The sequence below is a fragment of the Gymnoscopelus braueri genome (assembly GCF_963280865.1).
Source record: "Gymnoscopelus braueri genome assembly, chromosome: 11".
Lineage (NCBI taxonomy): Eukaryota > Metazoa > Chordata > Actinopteri > Myctophiformes > Myctophidae > Gymnoscopelus > Gymnoscopelus braueri.
In genome coordinates this window covers 45175253-45194165 of record NC_137613.1, presented here as the reverse complement: position 1 = coordinate 45194165, position 18913 = coordinate 45175253, and the positions used below count along the sequence as shown (strand labels likewise).

General features: G+C 41.9%; 1 protein-coding gene across 1 annotated transcript in view; it reads left to right on the top strand.

Annotated features, from left to right (window-relative positions):
- LOC308095666 (uncharacterized protein) overlaps positions 1–18913 on the top strand; it is a gene marked incomplete at both ends in the record, with an annotated part of 53390 nt that overhangs the window by 30580 nt on the left and 3897 nt on the right. Inside the window, 7 exons of the mRNA XM_080442710.1 lie at positions 3292–3394; positions 4255–4522; positions 5129–5219; positions 5808–6798; positions 6930–7085; positions 7414–7506; positions 7915–8041. Of these exons, the coding sequence (XP_080298836.1) occupies positions 3292–3394; positions 4255–4522; positions 5129–5219; positions 5808–6798; positions 6930–7085; positions 7414–7506; positions 7915–8041 (1829 nt within the window). The remainder of the gene's footprint in view (positions 1–3291; positions 3395–4254; positions 4523–5128; positions 5220–5807; positions 6799–6929; positions 7086–7413; positions 7507–7914; positions 8042–18913) is intronic.

The window sequence follows — 18913 nt, the reverse complement described above, 5'->3', positions numbered from 1 at the left end:
TACGTGAAGCATAAGGCCGTTTCAATTCATTCCCTATGGAAGTCACGTGGTTTGCTGTTTTATGCGTGCCTCACGGCTCTCTGGCTTTATCCCCCCTCCCATAAGGCAAGTCAGCCTTATCAAACCACGTGACTTCCATAGGGAATGAATTGAAACGGCCTTATGCTTCATGTAAGGCATAAGGCAGCCATAAAGCGCTTGTTTTAACTGTGTGTATGGCGTAAGAGTGTACAAATGGAACCAAATGGACCCCATTTGTACACTCTTACAGACCTGTTATGGTCATTCAGGGTTAGCTCTTTATGTGTTTCTGGTAATATTATTGTCTGATCAATGTCTATGGATTTTTTTTAATTTTGAATAAAATGTCCACCACAAGCCAGCATGGCGATGACCCCTGCTTGTTGTTGCACCCTCTATGTTAGTGGGTAGGGTCCGATGTTTTACTGTTGTTCATTTAAATTTTGCTTTGCTGTGAGTTTCTTCTCCTCAAACAATGAACCTTGTCTAGGCCTACCAGTTTAGTATTATCTATTTATTATTTATATTTTAGATCACTTACCAAGAGCTAGTAACAATTAATTGCACTGTGGTTTAAGTATGGTTTAGTTATAATTCGTATTTTAGAACACTTTATATTGATCAGTAACGTCACTCTGGCTGGGCGTGCCTTAATGTGAGCATGCGCAGATTGCACACTGCACACATTTTGAAACGTTGCAATCAGATGAGCAGCAGCACCTGGGTTGTAATTTGTTTGGAAGAAGGAAGCAACACGTTTTGTTTTCTACAATTCAAGACATTATTTCGTCGATAAGGTAAGTTATCTAGTGTGAATTTGTGTATCTGACTGCTGCCATTATGTTAGTGAACATTTGCCAAACGTTACGTCAATATTGATGACTGGTTTCGACTGGAAATGTTTTTTCCACCACATGAAAACTTAGCCTACTTAAACCTGAAATAGCGTTGGCACTTTCTCCATTACAACCAGTACATCTACATAAACGTTCAGATTTCAAATATAAAGTGCTGACCACACGGCCATGGATGGTACAATTTGAATCGAGTGGGTCTAAGTACCCGTATCTTCAGTTTTGTTCAATAAAAAGCATTTTAATCCGATCGCCGGCAATTTTCTCATAGAGAGATAATGTATCAGAGTGAAATACACCTCCCAACCGATAGGGTCGCGTAGTTGAAAGCATATGATGACAATTCGGACAAAATGGCCACCAATCGGATTAAAATGCTTTTTATTTAACAATACGGATTATACGGGTACTTAGACCCGCTCGATTCAACTTGTTACATCCATGGCCGCGGGGTAAGCACTTTATATTTTATAATCTGTACGTTTATGAAGACGTATGCGTTTAGATGGAGAAAGTGCAAACACCAGGTTGAACCATGGCTAAGACATGATGCTTCGGCGGACCTCGCACGTCCAACAAATATTGGAGTTGCAAGCTCTCAACGCGTCGCATCCACAACGCGTTGTGACCTTGTAGATCTGCCATTTTCGGCGTGCGACACGCCGTAGGGCGAGATATAAGTGAGGTTTTGTATCCACTGTGTAGATGCGTCGCTAAACGAGGCTTGTTGTTGTTGGGGTTAAACAGCGTTTGAAATGCAACTACACTAACGTTGGTGTAGGCTATCCTACACAAGATAACATGCCTTATAGACGCTTTGTGGACACATTTGAAATGGAAATCCATGTTATGTTGCAGGGTTGTGTTGGTGTGTAATTCATTGTTTCTTTAACCATTGGCATGGTGTTAATAGGTCAATAGTGTGGCAGAAATACCCTGTCTTCTGTGTATTTCGTGTAGACAATAAACAGAACAGTGGTTCTCCAACATTTTCATCTTGAGGCCCTCTAAATAGATATGTTTGGATACAGACCCCCATCTGAACCAGGGACCCCCGAAAGTTTGTGTTAATTTTCTTCCAAATAATTCCAAGATTTTTCAAAATTCCTCAAAAATGGCAGATCTACAAGCTCACAAGATTGTAGGACAGTTATTTCTGAATATTAGGGTTAATGTGGTCAAACTGATTGTGATGCTATATTGTTTTTTTTGCTGGTGCCCCTCTGGAACCCCTTCAAGGACCCTGGGGGTCCCTGGGCCCCACTTTGAGTACCACTGACATAGCAGACATGTTGTTTTTGCCACTATGTATTGTTGATGTACTTGCATTAGAACATGAGATATAGGTTGAATATCCATGTTGAATGTTTTCCATCATTATCTATTTCCCCCCCATGTTGAAAACAGGGTTAGGGTTAAAGGAGGAGTTCACCCCAAAAATGACTTATTTTCTATCAATTGCACACCCTATGAAGCCTTGAATCCATGGATTCTTTTTTGTTTTTGTCGTATTCCTAAGCTAATAATTTGATTCCCGTCTCCTACCGGCTAATGTATCCGGTAGGAGACACAAAGTAGATTATTTGTGTCTCCTACCGGAAATACACACGGTCATCAAATTATTGTCTTAGGAATGCCACAAAAACAAAAATAAATCCATGAAATCAAGGCTTCATGGGGTGTGTAATTGATAGAAAATAAGTAATTTTTTGGGTGAACTCCTTTAAGGCTATTGTCAGCTCATGGTGCCTTGGGTTAAGCCTGTCACAATTATAATAATATAAATCGCACAAACTGTTGTCACACAATGGGTGTGTTTATCAAAGAGCACTACTGCTTGCATACTCTCTTATAAGCACAGACTCTTAGTGATTTTTTAAAATCTTCTAATTTTACAATTGTTTATATAATGTTTTTTTCTCCTGTGTAGACCCAATCCTTCGATCTAATCTCTCCACACCTGGTGTGGAGAATTTAGGGTGGGATTCCTCAAGAGGAAGAACTGCACACTTCAGGTGGGGGTTTCATTTAAAATAATGGTTAAATAAACAATAATTAACAGTAACTATGTTTCTTAGATGTTAGACTGTTTTCTACCCGAGGGCAGGACCTTGAAGCAGGTGCTGAGGTTATGAGTTGGGTCCCTCGGATTCTTTCCTGCTTTCTTCACTGTCCTCTGGTCATAGAGATGCTGAAGGGCAGAGCACTGCACCCCACAGAGCTTAGACCCTAAGGCGGTTACCCTCCGCACAACTTTGGGGTTTCACATAATGCTATCTGGGTGGTTTTCTATCAGCTGACATGAAAAGCATTCTCTGGCAGGGTCAGCCTGTGACAGAGCACTTGGTGTTCAGATAAAACTTGTATTCTCACCATGTGACATTGGTGTAAAATGACTCCTCTGTGTTTTGTATAGGTGCGCAGTTGGAGTCAGCCTGGGCCCTGAACAGGATCACCTCAGCTACCTTCCTGCCAACAGGCACTGCCCATCATCTGACTACAAGGACATCCAGGAACAGGTTGGCACCTTTTAACCCACGAGTTACAGAGCAACATGGGTTTAGTCGGGAATTAACAGTCCAATTAAACTATCAGGGCGATATATGAAAATATGCTTTAGAGGAATGTGACATTGTAACCATATAAGGAGATCCCAATGCAGCTAAAATTGTCTTACAGGAGGTCCGCCCCGGACCTCTCATGTAACCATGAATCAGCCATAACCATACAAATTAGTCAGCTGCATACACCTCTAGTGTAATAGTGTCCATCACCTTACATCCTGGGTTGTACTGCATACAGCACTAGTGCTGTATGCAGTACAACCCAGGATGTAAGGTGATGGACACTTTATTACACTAGAGGTGTATGCAGCTGACTAATTTGTTTGCTGATTCCATGATGAGTTGATGACACATTTAGGTTAGACAACACTCCATAATTGGGAGTAGCTGCATTGGGAACTCCTTATATGGTTATGGCTGATTCATGCTTACATGAGAGGTCCCGGGCGGACCTCCTGTAAGCCAATTTTAACCCATTCGATCCGGGGACGCATCTCTGTCATTTTAGATTTCTTTGGCTATTCAAAATTAGCAGATGTACAAGCTCATAGCGCGGCACTCAGTGCCACGCTATGAGCCCGGTCTTAAAGGGTTAAGGCAACATGGGTAAATGTGGTTGCCTCATTGATCCATTTTTGACAAGATGTCCTGCGCTGGAAAATAGCAGACTGGGGCGACACGTTGTGAGCTTGTAGGTCTGCTGTTTTTCGACATGCGACACCGTTATGAGATGAAGTATCACTATCGATCAGGCTTTAAGTGTTGGATGATAATTGCAAGTTTTTCTTTTTCTTCAACTTGACAGATATTTGTAGAGTGATGCAATGAGCGGTTCGTTCAGTCCCACTGCGGCTAGTCCCAACCTGCCTCTGAGGAAGCCCTCCACCACCGCTCCAGTCACCCCGGTCTGCGGTTCGTTCAGTCCCACAGCGGCTAGTCCCAACCTGCCCCTGAGGAAGCCCTCCACCACCGCTCCAGTCACCCCGGTCTGCGGTTCGTTCAGTCCCACTGCGGCTAGTCCCAACCTGCCTCTGAGGAAGCCCTCCACCACCGCTCCAGTTACCCCGGTCTTTTCTAGAACAGGTATCTACAGCTGCATCTATCCATTATTTTCTTAGAGATTATTCTATTGATAACTTTTTGGATTCATCGAATAATTGAGGTGGTGATCATCCCGAGATCCCCGTGATTGATTTTTTTTTACATTCACTTATACAGACCAGGGGTCACGCTAGGATTTTAATCTTCCGGTCCTAATGTCCGGAATGATTCAAATTTATCGGACATCTGATAAAAATAAAGGTCATCATTTTTTGTTATGCATTAATGACAAGCAGGTGCGTAAATACAGCCCATCACTTAGGCCTACAGCATGGATTGAGCTATTTGAACATGAACGAGTAATATACACATTTTATATAGCAGGGTCATCTTGCACAAATACATTAATTACCTACATTACCATTTGCGCATGCTGTGTGCATAATGGTTTCTCAATACTCAATTGCGTTTGAACACATTTTCTAATCAAAGGGCACTGCAAAAGAAAGGGCATTTCAGATGAATCCTCCATAACGTGGCTCAGCTGACCTGTTAAAGCAACAAATTATAGACCACTACTCACAGGTTATACTGTAATAAATGATAGACCACTACTCTCTTATGTATGTTTTACTATATGTCTCTCAGGACCTGTTGGTCTTCCTCCCAGAGCCCTGCTGGGAAATGGTCCCAATGACCCCAAAGGAGGAGCCCTGCTGTCTGCCACCGGAGAGCCAAAGTATGAACTCGCATCAAAATCACATTATCAAACTCACACGTTATCAAACTTTGTCATGTCAGGGACCCCCAAATGTACTATATGTATTTGGCCCCGTCTGAAAATATATATTGTGCCAGGGACCTCCAGAAGAGAAGTAATTTCTCTGATGAGAGCATCTTATATAAGATTATCCTGCAGTGTGTGATGCTACCAGATTTAAAAACCGTTAAAGTACCAAAAGTATGTACGCTGTGGGCGCTGGGGGGTGTGTTCTCTCCTCCGCGTCATCAGTGCCCATACCCTGGGTGGGGTTGGTGAAAGGGCCTTTCTGTGTGGAGTTTGCATGTTCTCCCCGTGTTCCCTAGGGTAGTTACCCTCACAAAAACATGCAGTAATCCTGGTCAGTATACTGCATTTACGTGCGTACGAGTTGTGCACCAGTGGGGCAGGGTCTCTCACAGTCACACAGCTGTCTGAGCTGAATGATGTTTTCCCCTTATCCTCCTATCAAGTGAAAGGAAATGTGTATGTGACACTAAAGCGTTACATATCATGTTGAATGAGTATATGGAAAGGACACTAAATATATGTTTATTCACTCTGTAGGACCATGGACACCTATAAATTGAGAATCATCATAAATGAACATGACATAAGGAAAGTGACACTGAATAGAAAACCAGAAACGCTTGAAGAGCTGAAGATAAAAGTAACAGAAAAATGCCAGCTGCAGGATGACTTCAAACTTCAGTACGAAGACACTGAATTCCATAATTCCCCCTTCAGCAACCTTGATGACATAGAAGACCTGCCAGATGGAAAAGCTACTGTGAAGGTCATTCCATTGACACTGAACCTGGTGCCCATTGTTGACACTCAACCTGGTGCCTCAGGAGATATCGAGATTCCGTCCACTTCATCCGTTGTTGAGATTCCCTCCACATCATCTTCAGCAACAACAAGACCAGATCATTGGCCAGATGTTTTTGACATTCCAATGTTCCCAGTTGAGGTGGAACACCAACTAAGACAGGCTAATGCTGTGTATCTAAAAGACCAAAAATGCCTCAATCCAAGCTGGCAAATGAAGTATGAAATAAAGAAAAAGCTTTCTGAAGAGATGTTCAAATATTTGGCGTATCCAAAAGAACACCATGTCCATGCTGTGGCTTTAGCTCTCATACGCAAGCATCCCTGCCTGACAGAACCAGGCTCCACAGATGGATGTTCTTCCTGGACAACTAATTTGTACTACAAAATGGGAAACTACCGCAATAAACTGAGAAAATCAGGGTGTTTTTTGGAGGTTGCTATAAATGGAGGGAGAAGAGGTGCCACTGCAGCAAGAGGCCTCAAAAGACCGAAAAGGAATGAGGCAAATTACCTACCGGATCTCCCTGACGGGAAGGATGAAGCTACGCTAGAGCAGCAGAGAAAGCACCTAGTGGAAGAAATGAAAAAACGGAACCCCAGTGCAAGTGGCATTGCTGTAATGATGGACCAGACCTTTGCACTGCGTAGACGGGAGATTGTGGTGGACGAACCTCCAGTGACAACGATGAAGGAGCGGTGGCCAGCTCTTTTTAGAGAGAGACAAGTAAGTACTGTTATTCATAGGCTTTTTGGTTATACCCTATAATAACATGCATGTAATTTTAGGCTTGCACCATACACACTTTCAAATGTATTTAGTCACTGTATTTTGTTCTGTGGTTTGTTGTGTTGTAGGTTTATGCTGAGTTTAACAGGATCACCACCACTCACCTAGAGACGGACTTCTTTGATGCTCTGGATCGTTACACACCACAATTGGTCACTATCTTAAAGTCCAAGAAAGGTGCCATTAGAGAGAAATTGTCCGGAATTGTGCAGAAAATTGATGGGGTAAGTCTACAACATGCTGCTTATATTTGTATTTATCATGACCCAGTTTATGTACAACCTATAACCCCAAATAGTACTTGTATAGCTTCCTGGCTGTATAAGTGTTTTAGTGTTGGCGATTTATAATACATCAAGTGTTGTGATATTGCTAACTATTGATTGTTGTTGATAACTAAATGCTGTGGATTGTACTATTTAAATCACACCTCCAATCAGTAACTGTTCTATGCACTATAAAGCATAAATTGTGGTGTGTCTCATGCTGTAACTGTACTGTAACTTTTGAGGGTCAGATTTTGAACTTTATTTGTTTATTATCCACTTATAGAAACCAGACGTGACAGCGCTGCGTACACTTGTTCTCCGAGGCCTCCCTCTTCTGCTTGGAGAGGACCCCAGCAGTTTCTACAACACTGCCGTGGTAAGTTACATCTTAAAGGTCCAGTGAAATTACATTTTCGTTAATTATATTTTGAATTTTCAGTCTGAAACGGCCTCGCAACCAATCGGAAGGTTCCATCCCTTCAGGCTATAGCACAGTGGAATCTCACTCACATGGTGTGCAGTGTTGGTGTTTATAGCCTGCAAGTGCACGCTGCTCAAGGGAGAGAGAGATGGCCACTATGCAGAATGTTTGTTACCAAGTTGCTTATTTCTAACCTAAAATATTTTCATAGATAACACATTTTACTGTGCTGATTAAGTTTACAGTGAGTAATACACGTCAAAAAACAGTAGGCCTACCAATGTTGATAAAACTTCTAAATGCAGATGTGTGTGAAGTGATCTACATTTCCCTGTTGTAATGTTTTTGTTTGGTTCTATACAGGATTGTGACATCGAAGACGCCTGGACAGAGATATCGGTCGGATTGCTGACTGTGAGCAGTGAAGATTCACCTCCCTCAGATGGTATCGACCTTAAGCCAGTGTCAACAGCCGTCATCCTCGAAGGAGGTATTGTCATGGATAATCTCCAGAACCTCCCTCAAGCACTGTGCCTGCTGTTTGGCCTGACATATGCACTAAATTTGAACTACCCTAATGATATGAAGAACACTTTGAACTTCATTCAAAGAGTGATGCTTGGCTTGGGAAAGGAAAAACTACCCCCCAAACTGCAAAGTCTTAAAAACCTCCTGTCATTTTAGAAAGATTGTATAGTGGGTCACTGGTAGGCAGGTTGTCCTCAGCCCTCCTTTGAGACAGTAGACTAAAATGCATGCATTTTATTTTTCTCATGCATGAGAAAATGTTGTAGTGATAGGAGTTCTAAATGAAGCCACTTTTATTCATTTTAAGTACTTTAGAGCTGCAAATTCTCAAGACTTTGAATGTAATACCATTAAGTAAAAGTAAGGCACTTTTTTGAAATTGCCAAGTGTTCACATGTTCATGTGTGAAATAATGTTCTCTTTCAAACTGTTATGGGGCTGTCCACACTAAGCATAGCACTTTTGTCAATCATATCGTTGTAGAATTATTTAGTTTAAATACAGTGCAGACATGATCATTTCAGTTGGCAGTTGTTCATGTCTTCCAGAGTTCCAGCAAATCACTCATATTGTCATCATCAACACAGATACTGTTCGTCTTTAGTTGTGTTGAACAGGAGGAGAAGGATGGAGGGGCTACTAGGCTACATTTGCAGTAGCAACACATAAATGTGTGAGGAATTAATTGGCATAATGACTTTGTGGACGAAAAGAGGTTCACAATCATTGGCTACTCTAAATTCTATAAAATAAAATAAATTAAAAATGTGTATATATAGTGCTTGGTGTGGATGGCCCGTTAGGCTTTATTAATTAAGCCATTTGTATTACTAGAGCACTTGTCAGTTTGTCAGACCGTTGGTTTGGTCTGCAAAGTTAGTACAGTATTAAATGTTCAGATTTTGTTATATTAAAGGTATAGTTCACCCCAAAAATTTGTTTTTCCTATTGATTAGTCACCCTATGAAAAATAGCATGAATTCAAGTCTCCATGGGGTGACTAATCGATAGAAAATTTTCATTTTGGGGTGAACTATCCCTTTAAAGGTCGGGATTTGATTTTTGATTTCCACAATTGTCAGCTTTTATTTAGAAATTGTAAAAAAAAAACATATGTTAGTGATAGGAGTTCTGAACAAAGCCACTTTTATTCCTTTTAAGCACTCTTGAGCTGCAAATTCTTATACTTATAGAATTATATCATTTTTTATACAATTTATTTCTGTAAAATGCCTTTACTGTACATTTTAAATTGGATGCTGCTGTTTGAGCTCATGTGACAAATTGTTGATTGTTCATATTATTGTCAAGGAATAAACCTACGGTATTCCAAATGTGTTGTCTGTCTAAATGGGATCATGCAAACTTTTAATTTTCATTAATGTAATGGATGAGTAAATGATCAAGTGAACTTTACTAAATAATGATCAAGTGAACTTTACTTAATAATGATCAGGTAACCTTTACCACATAAATGATCAAGTAACCTTTACTAAATAATGATCAAGTAACCTTTACCAAGTCAATGATCAAGTAACCTTTACCAAGTCAATGATCAAGTAACCTTGACTAGTAAATGATCAAGTAACCTTTACCAGTAAATGATCAAGTAACCTTTACCAAGTCAATGATCAAGTAACCTTGACTAGTAAATGATCAAGTAACCTTTACCAAGTAAATAATCAAGTAACCTTTACCAGTAAATGATCAAGTAACCTTGACTAGTAAATGATCAAGTAACCTTGACTAGTAAATGATCAAGTAACCTTTACCAAGTAAATAATCAAGTAACCTTTACCAGTAAATGATCAAGTAACCTTTACCAAGTCAATGATCAAGTAACCTTTACCAGTAAATGATCAAGTAACCTTGACTAGTAAATGATCAAGTAAACTTGACTAGCTGGAACCGATTTCCCAACTTTTTTCTAGTAAGGTTAACTTATTGGATTTTACAGTGTGTACGATTGAAGTCCCGCCCCTATAGACACTCTCTGCATTAGGACGTGACCAGGCTTTTCTCTTCACAGATGAGTATTAGGCTGGGATCGACGCTACTGGAAGATAGGTTTCTGAGGTGGAGCACAACTACTGTAGCCTGGGATCCAGACTGCTTCGCTACGTTCGGCGGATTTTGTTTCTCACTCGCTATACAGTCTGGAAAGCTTTCTATCTCCGCAGACGGCAAAAAAACTAACCGCGGCTTCTGATTGGTCTGTAGGGGGGCCAGTGTTGTCCAATGTAAAACTCAAGTCACTTCCTGACTTGTCTACGTCATTAAAATACGAGTCAAATAGGAGGCTGGCCAGACTGATAAGCAAAGTGAGAAAAAAAATCAGCAGAACGTAGTGAATCAGGCTGGATCCCAGGCTAGAGCACAACACCTCCCAGTACTTACCGCACAACTTATTGTGCTATAAGCCACGCAATTCCAAAGCTGAGTTGGCGATGCACAGGGTCAAACCCAGGACCTACAGTTTTGGACATATGAGGTTTCGACCCGACAGAGACGATATGCCTGTGGTCAATGAACGTGTGCAATTTCAGGTAGATTATTCAACCCACTGAGGAGGAGAATAAGTGAATGAGGACGGACAGACAGAGGGAAAGGAGTTCACTTCATTTTTATAGGAGGATAGGATGTGTAGCAGCCGTGCCTCTTGTCAGATCGTTTCAGATGCTGACGTTGGCCGGCGCGGCGCTCGGAGAGGTTTTTAACCGCGGCGCGGGGATCTTATACACTCACCAAAACGCTCACAAGACCGACGCAGAGTCCCCCAAGTTGTATTTCACACGACTGAATGGGGTTTTGTGTTTTAGTCATTTTCTTCTGGCAACAAGACAGAGCAGCCTTTATTTGAACAGCTTGTTCTCAAATAAGTGCAATGCATGCCCCGGAGAGAGACCCACGAGCACGCACACGCACGCACGCGCGCACACGCACGCACACACACACACACACACACACACACACACACACACACACACACACACACACACACACACACACACACACACACACACACACACACACACACACACACACACACACACACACACACACATTTTTAGGCTTTTAGGCTACTATACTTGTGAGGACATTAGCATTTTAGGATGGTGATTTTATGAATGCCATTTGAAATGTTTTTGCCATTTTAAAGGAGTAGTTCACCGAAAGAATTACTTATTTTCTATCAATTACACACCCCATGAAGCCTTCAATTCATGGAATGTTTTTGTTTTTCGTCACACTCCTAAGCCAATAATTTGATGAAAGAGTCTGCTACTGAGTCTCCTATTGACCGATGACCCGGTCATCAAATTATTAGCTTAGGAATGTGACTAAAACAAACAAATGTCCAGCATGAATTTAAGGCTTCATGGGGTTTGTAATTGATAGAAAATAAGTAATTTTTTTGGGGTGAACTACTCCTTTAAACTCTATAGCTAAAGCTGAAAATAGACGATCTACAAGCTCACAGTGTTATGAGCTTGTAGATCGGCTATTTTTTAATGTGTTCCAATAATGTAAGCCTTACTCCCTAAATCTTTTTTTTTTTTACCATAAAACCAACATTTCTCTTGAGAGGATCTCTCGCAAATATAGTTTGGATTGCAGAGTATTGAATTTAATTTTCAGCTCTGCTGCCGTGCTAATAGAGAAAGTTGCACACGTCTCACTGTGATATTATGTGATATGAATATGAATAACCATGGTAATGTTTTCCAACAAGTTGTATTATATTGCATTATATACAGCATGTGTGTGTGTGTTCCATAATTACATTGATTTACGTTTGCATCCATCTGGCATATATGGATTTCTGTGTTTCTTGTGTGTGTGTGTGCGCGCGCGTCCATGTGTTATGAAATATATTACTCTGTTTGTGTGCGTGCGTGATTGTGTGAGTGCGCGCACAAGCATGTACTGTATGTGGGTGGGTGTGCAATAGTGTTCATGTCTACTGTATGTCAGTGTGTGTGCATACTTGCTTTAGTGTGCGTGCACATGCGTGCGTGTGTGCTTGCATATATGTGTGAGAGTGACTGTGTGTCATACTATGTAACCCTGCTCAGGTTGTGTGTCTGTCTGTCTGTGTGTCTGTGTTCATGCTCTCATTGGCTCACGCACCCATGTGACTCACATGCGTGCACTGCCTGTAAGCAGCCACCCGAGTGCGCCAGAGTGCAGGAATTTAGACAATTCTCTGATTACCACACACACACACACACACACACACACACACACACACACACACACACACTGTCAATGTTCTCTCCCCATCACGGTGAAATAACACGGATTACAAGTCCGTAAATACACAATATTTTCGAGCTGCGTTCGCTTCCAGCGTTCGCGCGTCTTACTTATATATAGGACGTATATATAGGACTCTGTGTGTGTCTGTCCGTGCGTGCGCGCGCGCAGGGTGCATGCAACAGGCTCTTTGTCACGGCCCGCTCCCCAACTTTTTATTTCCGAGTTTGGGGCTTTAGCTTTGTTTGCCTGTTTTACATTTACTTGTTTAGTTCTGTAACATTGTGTTTAGTATGGTCTGTGTTTATAGGTCTGACTTCTGTTAGTCTGTTAATTCCCCAGGCGTTTATGTATTTTATTTTGTAGTAGTGTTCTTGTGCTTCCTGTCTACCCTTGTTTGCTGTTGCCTTTCTCGTCTCTCCACCCTGATTATGTGTTAACCCTTGTCACCTGTGTCCTGTCTGTCCCAGCCTATCCCTGTGTTGATTGTCAGTTGATTCACCTGTGTCCTGTTAGTGCTATTTAAACTCCACTGTGTAGACAGTTTGTCATTAGAGTCTCAGTGGCCCTCATTCATTTGTAGAAGGTACAAACCAGTTTAAATTTGAGCCCAGGAATCAGCTCACACCCACGTCCACGTGTAATTTACGACACAACCTATGTTGAAGAGGGTTTGTCTGTCTGATAGAGCTACCTAACCGAACTTTACGATAAGACCACTATATTGTTGCTGTCGGGCAGAAACCTCTTATCTCCATATTTGTGTTTTTTTCGTAAATTAACGACCAAAAGTAGCATATCCACAAAATCGAAACGTGGCGCGAAGCGTCGCGTTTTGAGCTTGTAGATCTGCTACTTTTGAATTTGAATCCTGAAAAGTAACAGTTTAGGATGTATGAGGTTTCCCACCCGACAGAGACGATATACAAGATACCCGTATATGGAACAAGCCAAGATACCCAAGGAGCGGGGTCGAAGAGGCTGAGGCTATCATGCTTTGTGGATTGGCCAAGCATTGCGTGACATTTTGTGCCAATGAAGCAATATAAGCAATAAACACGCACATTAGGACTCCAGTTTGTTGTTGTTCAGAGCAAGTCTTTACATATCACAACAGATTTACAGTGTGAGAAATGTTCCGCTCGATGGTACTTGTGAATGGCGGACCAGAAGGATCCTATTTAGCTGCTACCGCAGTGAAGCACGAGGTGTACGCCTTTGGAATTGAGCATTATGTCCCCGGAGACGGGACTGCGATTTATACCCACATTTTCAACACAGTGTCTTTACGCTGGAGGAAGTTGGCCCTGTTGAGAACTGGACGTTCCAAAATGTTATTTTGGGAGGGCAAGGTTATCAAGAATGAGGGCCACACAGCTGTGCCGAATATATTGTCTACATCTGTGGAGGGTCTCGTGGGGTCCTTACTGCAACGTGCTTTATGCATTTGATGTCGACACCCACAGATGGTTCAAACCCAGGGTGTCAGGGACTGTTCCAGGGGAGATGAGTAACCACTCAGCCTGTGTCTTGGGGAAGGTCATGTTTATCCATGGAGGAGGATACCACTGGAAGACTGGATACACTAATGAAACCTACAGGTTGGACACCACCACGATGGTCTGGTCTTTAATTAACACCAGAGGACCTCCACCACCTGCTTCAGAATGTCCCTCTGCCACCATCATCGGGACAAAGATGTTTGTATTTGGGGGCCGGACGGGCCAGTGGGGTACCAGACAGTACTACAACTACATCAGAGTGTTTGACACAGAGACAAACTGCTGGCTGAACTCACCTTCTGCACAGCCTCTTCCAGGAGGACGGGGGTTGCATTCAGCCCTTGCCTACAATGGAGAGCTGTACATAATTGGTGGTGAAAACGGGGACGGAGAATCTACATTAAGTTACCTGTGGAAATTCAATCAAGAGACTTTTTCCTGGACGAAGGTTGAGCCCAAGTAGTGAGGATGCTTAAGACCAGATTTTTGAAAAATGTGGACACAGCTCACAAAAGCGCAATTTTTTTTCTACATGCTCTCCATCACCATAAGTTTCCTTTTGGAAGGGTAGCCACGTCATCAAGATGGCAGAAGGCGGCCATCTTGGATTGCAAAGATGGCCACCATGTAATATCTATAAGTGCTAATGTCTCGGCTTCCAAGCCACTTAGAATGTCAATCTTGGTGTCTAAATATACTTTTTCTGGGACAAGGAATGCAATAAAACTATAGGGAATATCAATAAGTGACTAATTCTGCCAATATTTGGTTGATTCTGGCCATATATGTATTACACAATTGTATTAAAATGTATGTGTCGGCTAGATTATGCACAACATATTGGTATGAGTTTTTATCAAACTTTGACAGATCTGACTGTTGTTATCAATGGTGGAAAGTAACTAAGTACATTTACTTAAGTACAGTACTGGAATTTGAAAACTGAGGAATTTGTACTTCCTGTACGAGTATGTCCAATTTTCAATACTTTTACTTCTACTGCACTACAATTATTTGAAAACTTTAGTTACTAGTTACTTTTCAGATATAAATTATGATATTATGAAACATACATTAACCATTTTAGCCCTATTTTATACATAGGCTACACAAAAGACGTTCAAAGAGCAAACACTAGCACTTGTGCACGCCATCAGTGGGATGGGCAATCCGTTCCTAGATGATAGCCACGAGCTTCTAATGTTGGACACACGAAATGTGATTGACAAGTCAGTGGTTAACACAGTCCGCACTGTGGAATCAGTGGGCAGAGAACAGTACGAAAAGTACCATAAGACAGTGATCATGGACCGCACACAATCCATTCATGAGCCCATCAAAAATAACTCACTGCCTCTCTTCAGATGCCCAACACTCAAGATCAAGACCAAGCAGGGAAGATCTCAATGTTGAAGGATGATGTGGCACCCTTCTCCCGGTTAAATATAGCCATGCAACACAGAGAGGGGAACATGAGCACCTTCTTTAAACATGAAAACCATCCATACCCTCCCTCTCTATCTGACAGAGGGAAACTACGGCTGGGAAAGAAATCAGATCTGCTAAATATTCTGACAGAAGACACAAGAAGAACCTCCAGCTACGTTTGATGTCAAAGTACTCGATGAAGCTGCTGTGGTGCACTTCCTGTCCACTACCAACATTACCACATTTGACAAATATGCCAGTTGTGTCTTTGTTCCCCACATCATGAAACACCTGGAGATCTCCAAAAGAGTTGATGTGGTCTGGGATACTTACATCACCAGCAGCATTAAAGAGTCAACAAGGGAGAAGCGAGGCAAAGGGATACAACGGAAGGTGGCTGGTCAGAACAAGCTGCCGGGGAATTGGTCAGATTTCCTGCGTGATCCTATAAACAAGCAGGAACTCTTTGCCTTTCTCTCTGGGAAGATTGCATCCACTGCCTGGCCAGAGGGCAAGCTGGTCTTCATCACATCTGGCATCACAGTGGTTGGCACAGACACCAGCCACTCGATGCTGCCATGTAACCATGAAGAGGCCAACACCAGGATAGTGATTCACCTGCTTGATGCCCTGGAACATGGCTGTTCTACCTGCTTGATACGGATGTTGTCGTTATCCTCATCGGCAAGTTCCATGCCCTGCTCGCCAAGTATCCAGCTGCAGACATCTGGGTTGCTTTTGGCACTGGCAAGAACTACACCTATATGTTCATATAAACACGATCTGCCATGCTCTGGGCAAAGACAAGTCCACAGCACTTCCCGTCTTCCACTGTTACACAGGCTGTGACACAACATCAGCATTCTGCGGGAAAGGGAAGAAGTCAGCATTGGTGGCTTGGAATTCCTACCCTGAGGTCACCCAGGCCTTCAACTACATGGCAGAAAATACATACACTTCTGTGACCATAGATGCCCAACACTTTCAGCTTCCTGAGCGTTTCACAGTCATCATGTATGATAAGACAAGTGATTTGGAATCTGTCAATGAAGCACGGCGAGAGTTGTTCTGCCAGAAGAACAAAACGATGGAACACATTCCACCAACGCAAGATTCACTGCTGCAGCACGTGAAGCAAGTTGCCTACCAGTCTGGGATCTGGGCCACATCTGAACTGGCCCAGCAGCCGACACCCAGTCCAAAAGGATGGGGATGGACATTGGATGACAACAACCAGATCTGGCTTCCTGTGTGGAGCATTCTACCGATAGCGTCAAAAGCCTGCAATGAACTGGTCAAGTGCGGTTGTAAAAGAGGTTGTGGTGCAAGGTGCTCATGCAAGAGGACACACTGGAATTCCACAGATTTTTGCAGTTGTCAATGTGACAAATAATTTGAATGTTGTTATCCTTGAAAGTGAAGCTAATAATCTTCAATTCTCTTCATGCTCCATTTTTCAATGTGTCTGAAAATGATGTACATACATTGGCAGAATCAACCAAATTATCTAATCTTGGCAGAATTAGTCACTTATTGATATTCCCTATAGTTTTATTGCATTCCTTGTCCCAGAAAATGTATATTTTGACACCAAGATTGACCTTCTAAGTGGCTTGGAAGCCGAGATATTGGCAATTATAGATATTACATGGTGGCCATCTTTGCAATCCAAGATGGCCGCCTTCTGCCATCTTGATGACGTGGCTACCCTTCCAAAATGAAACCTATGGTGATGGAGAGCATGTAGAAAAAATGTGGCGCTTTTGTGAGCCGTGTCCACATTTTTTTGTTAACAGCCCTGACTAAAGGGGAAACCAGCCTATTCGAGGTGCTGTTGTTGCGTGGTGGAAGATCATATCATCCTCTTTGGGGGATACAAACATTACATCACACGCAATGATGACCTGTTTATCCTAGAACTAAGTCCTAGTCTGAAGACGTTATGTAAGCTAGCAGTTATTCAGTATGGTGTGGAGCAGTCTGCACTCCCACACAACATCAGGTGGGAACTGAGAGCTATGACTACCAACAGCAATAGAACAGAGTCTTTGATGAGGACCTGTAACGTGCAACGTACAACAAGTTTTGATGATGAGTTTTGATGATGACCGCGTTGCAAGCTTGTGGATCTGCTATTTTCACTACTTAAACTTGTTTTATGGCCCGGACGGTTGGCCTAACCGTCTGGGCACCTAGGCTGACATTGAAAAATGTTGGAATTCTTATTAATTGTTTAATGTAGGAAACAAAAACGATTTATTCCCAACCCATAAAAATTGGTCCTGATCCGAACATGGGTCCCGACCCACTGTTTGGGAAACAGTGCTCAGTGGTGTTCATGCTGTATTAAATAGAGCTAGAAGCCCACAGTGAAACGCTCCCACCGGACCCTTAAGACAATGGGACCATATTGATTGGCTGACTTCTCACTATTGATCACTGGTGTTTTCTGCCTTTTTTAATTGTTTAATGTAGGAAACAAAAAAAATAAGGACTTTTACTCCCGACCCATAAAAATAACCCAGTTCAAATATGATTATGTTGGGGGGTCACAGCCTGAAAAGGTGGAGAATAACTGCTCAACCGTACAGATTGGACAGCATTACATTTTATTCATAAAAAAATGTTACATAGTGCTGCTTTAAAACATGCCTGTATTATTATTTACAACAACTACAGTCTGATTATGAATGCATTTGAAATGTTCAATTCCAATTATATTGGAACATCAGACTCTAACTGGGTATCATTGTTGATCTCAAACATCAATCAAAAGCTGATAAATTGGTGCAGGTACCAAACCATACGCATTCTTATTAATGGTTCCACTGTAAAATACAGACGAACATTATGGACTGTGCGCAAGTCATCTGGGGTTTATTAATCTGTGCCAGCGAGTTATTATTTTAGATTCTACAAATGTCTTTTAAATCCTAACCGTCCTCTGAAAAACCTGTCAATATATCCCAAAATGATATGCATTTGGCCGCGGAACCCCATCTCAAAATATGTTTTTCCAGGGACCCCCAGAAGCAAAGATTTGAGTTGAAAATGTTCGCTTTAAAGATGTAAATATATTCAAAGATTTGCACAAAAGTAAAAAAAATGAAATCAATCGATCTATAACCTCATAGCGTGGTACAAGCGCTATGTATGAGCTTGTATATCTGCTATTTTTTACTAATCAAATTATATAATATTTATCAAGCAGGCATACCCTGTCAATTCCAGCGTAAGATTTGTCCGCTGTTGATAAATGTGGTGGAGCTTCGCCCCACCAGTTTTTTGACATGAAGAAGCAGAATACGGCCGAGAAGAGGAAATTAAGAGGAATTTCTCCGACATGTGAAGTTACCCCACCAATAATCTCCGTGGATTCGCACACAGCTACTCAGCACACATGCCTATCATATGTGTGGAATGGCACATGTCATTTGCATACACAGGGCACAGACCCGATACCTGACACAGACATACAGTATATAATAAGAAAATATAACACAAATAAAACAAAACTACAACCGCATTCGTAACAGTGCAAGTCCAGTGAACTATTAAGTGTCAGGATATGTCAGACGATATGTCTTTCTGGGGAAGAAAAAAGTCAAGACGTATCCTAAACGAAAACCTGAATCATGAATTAAATA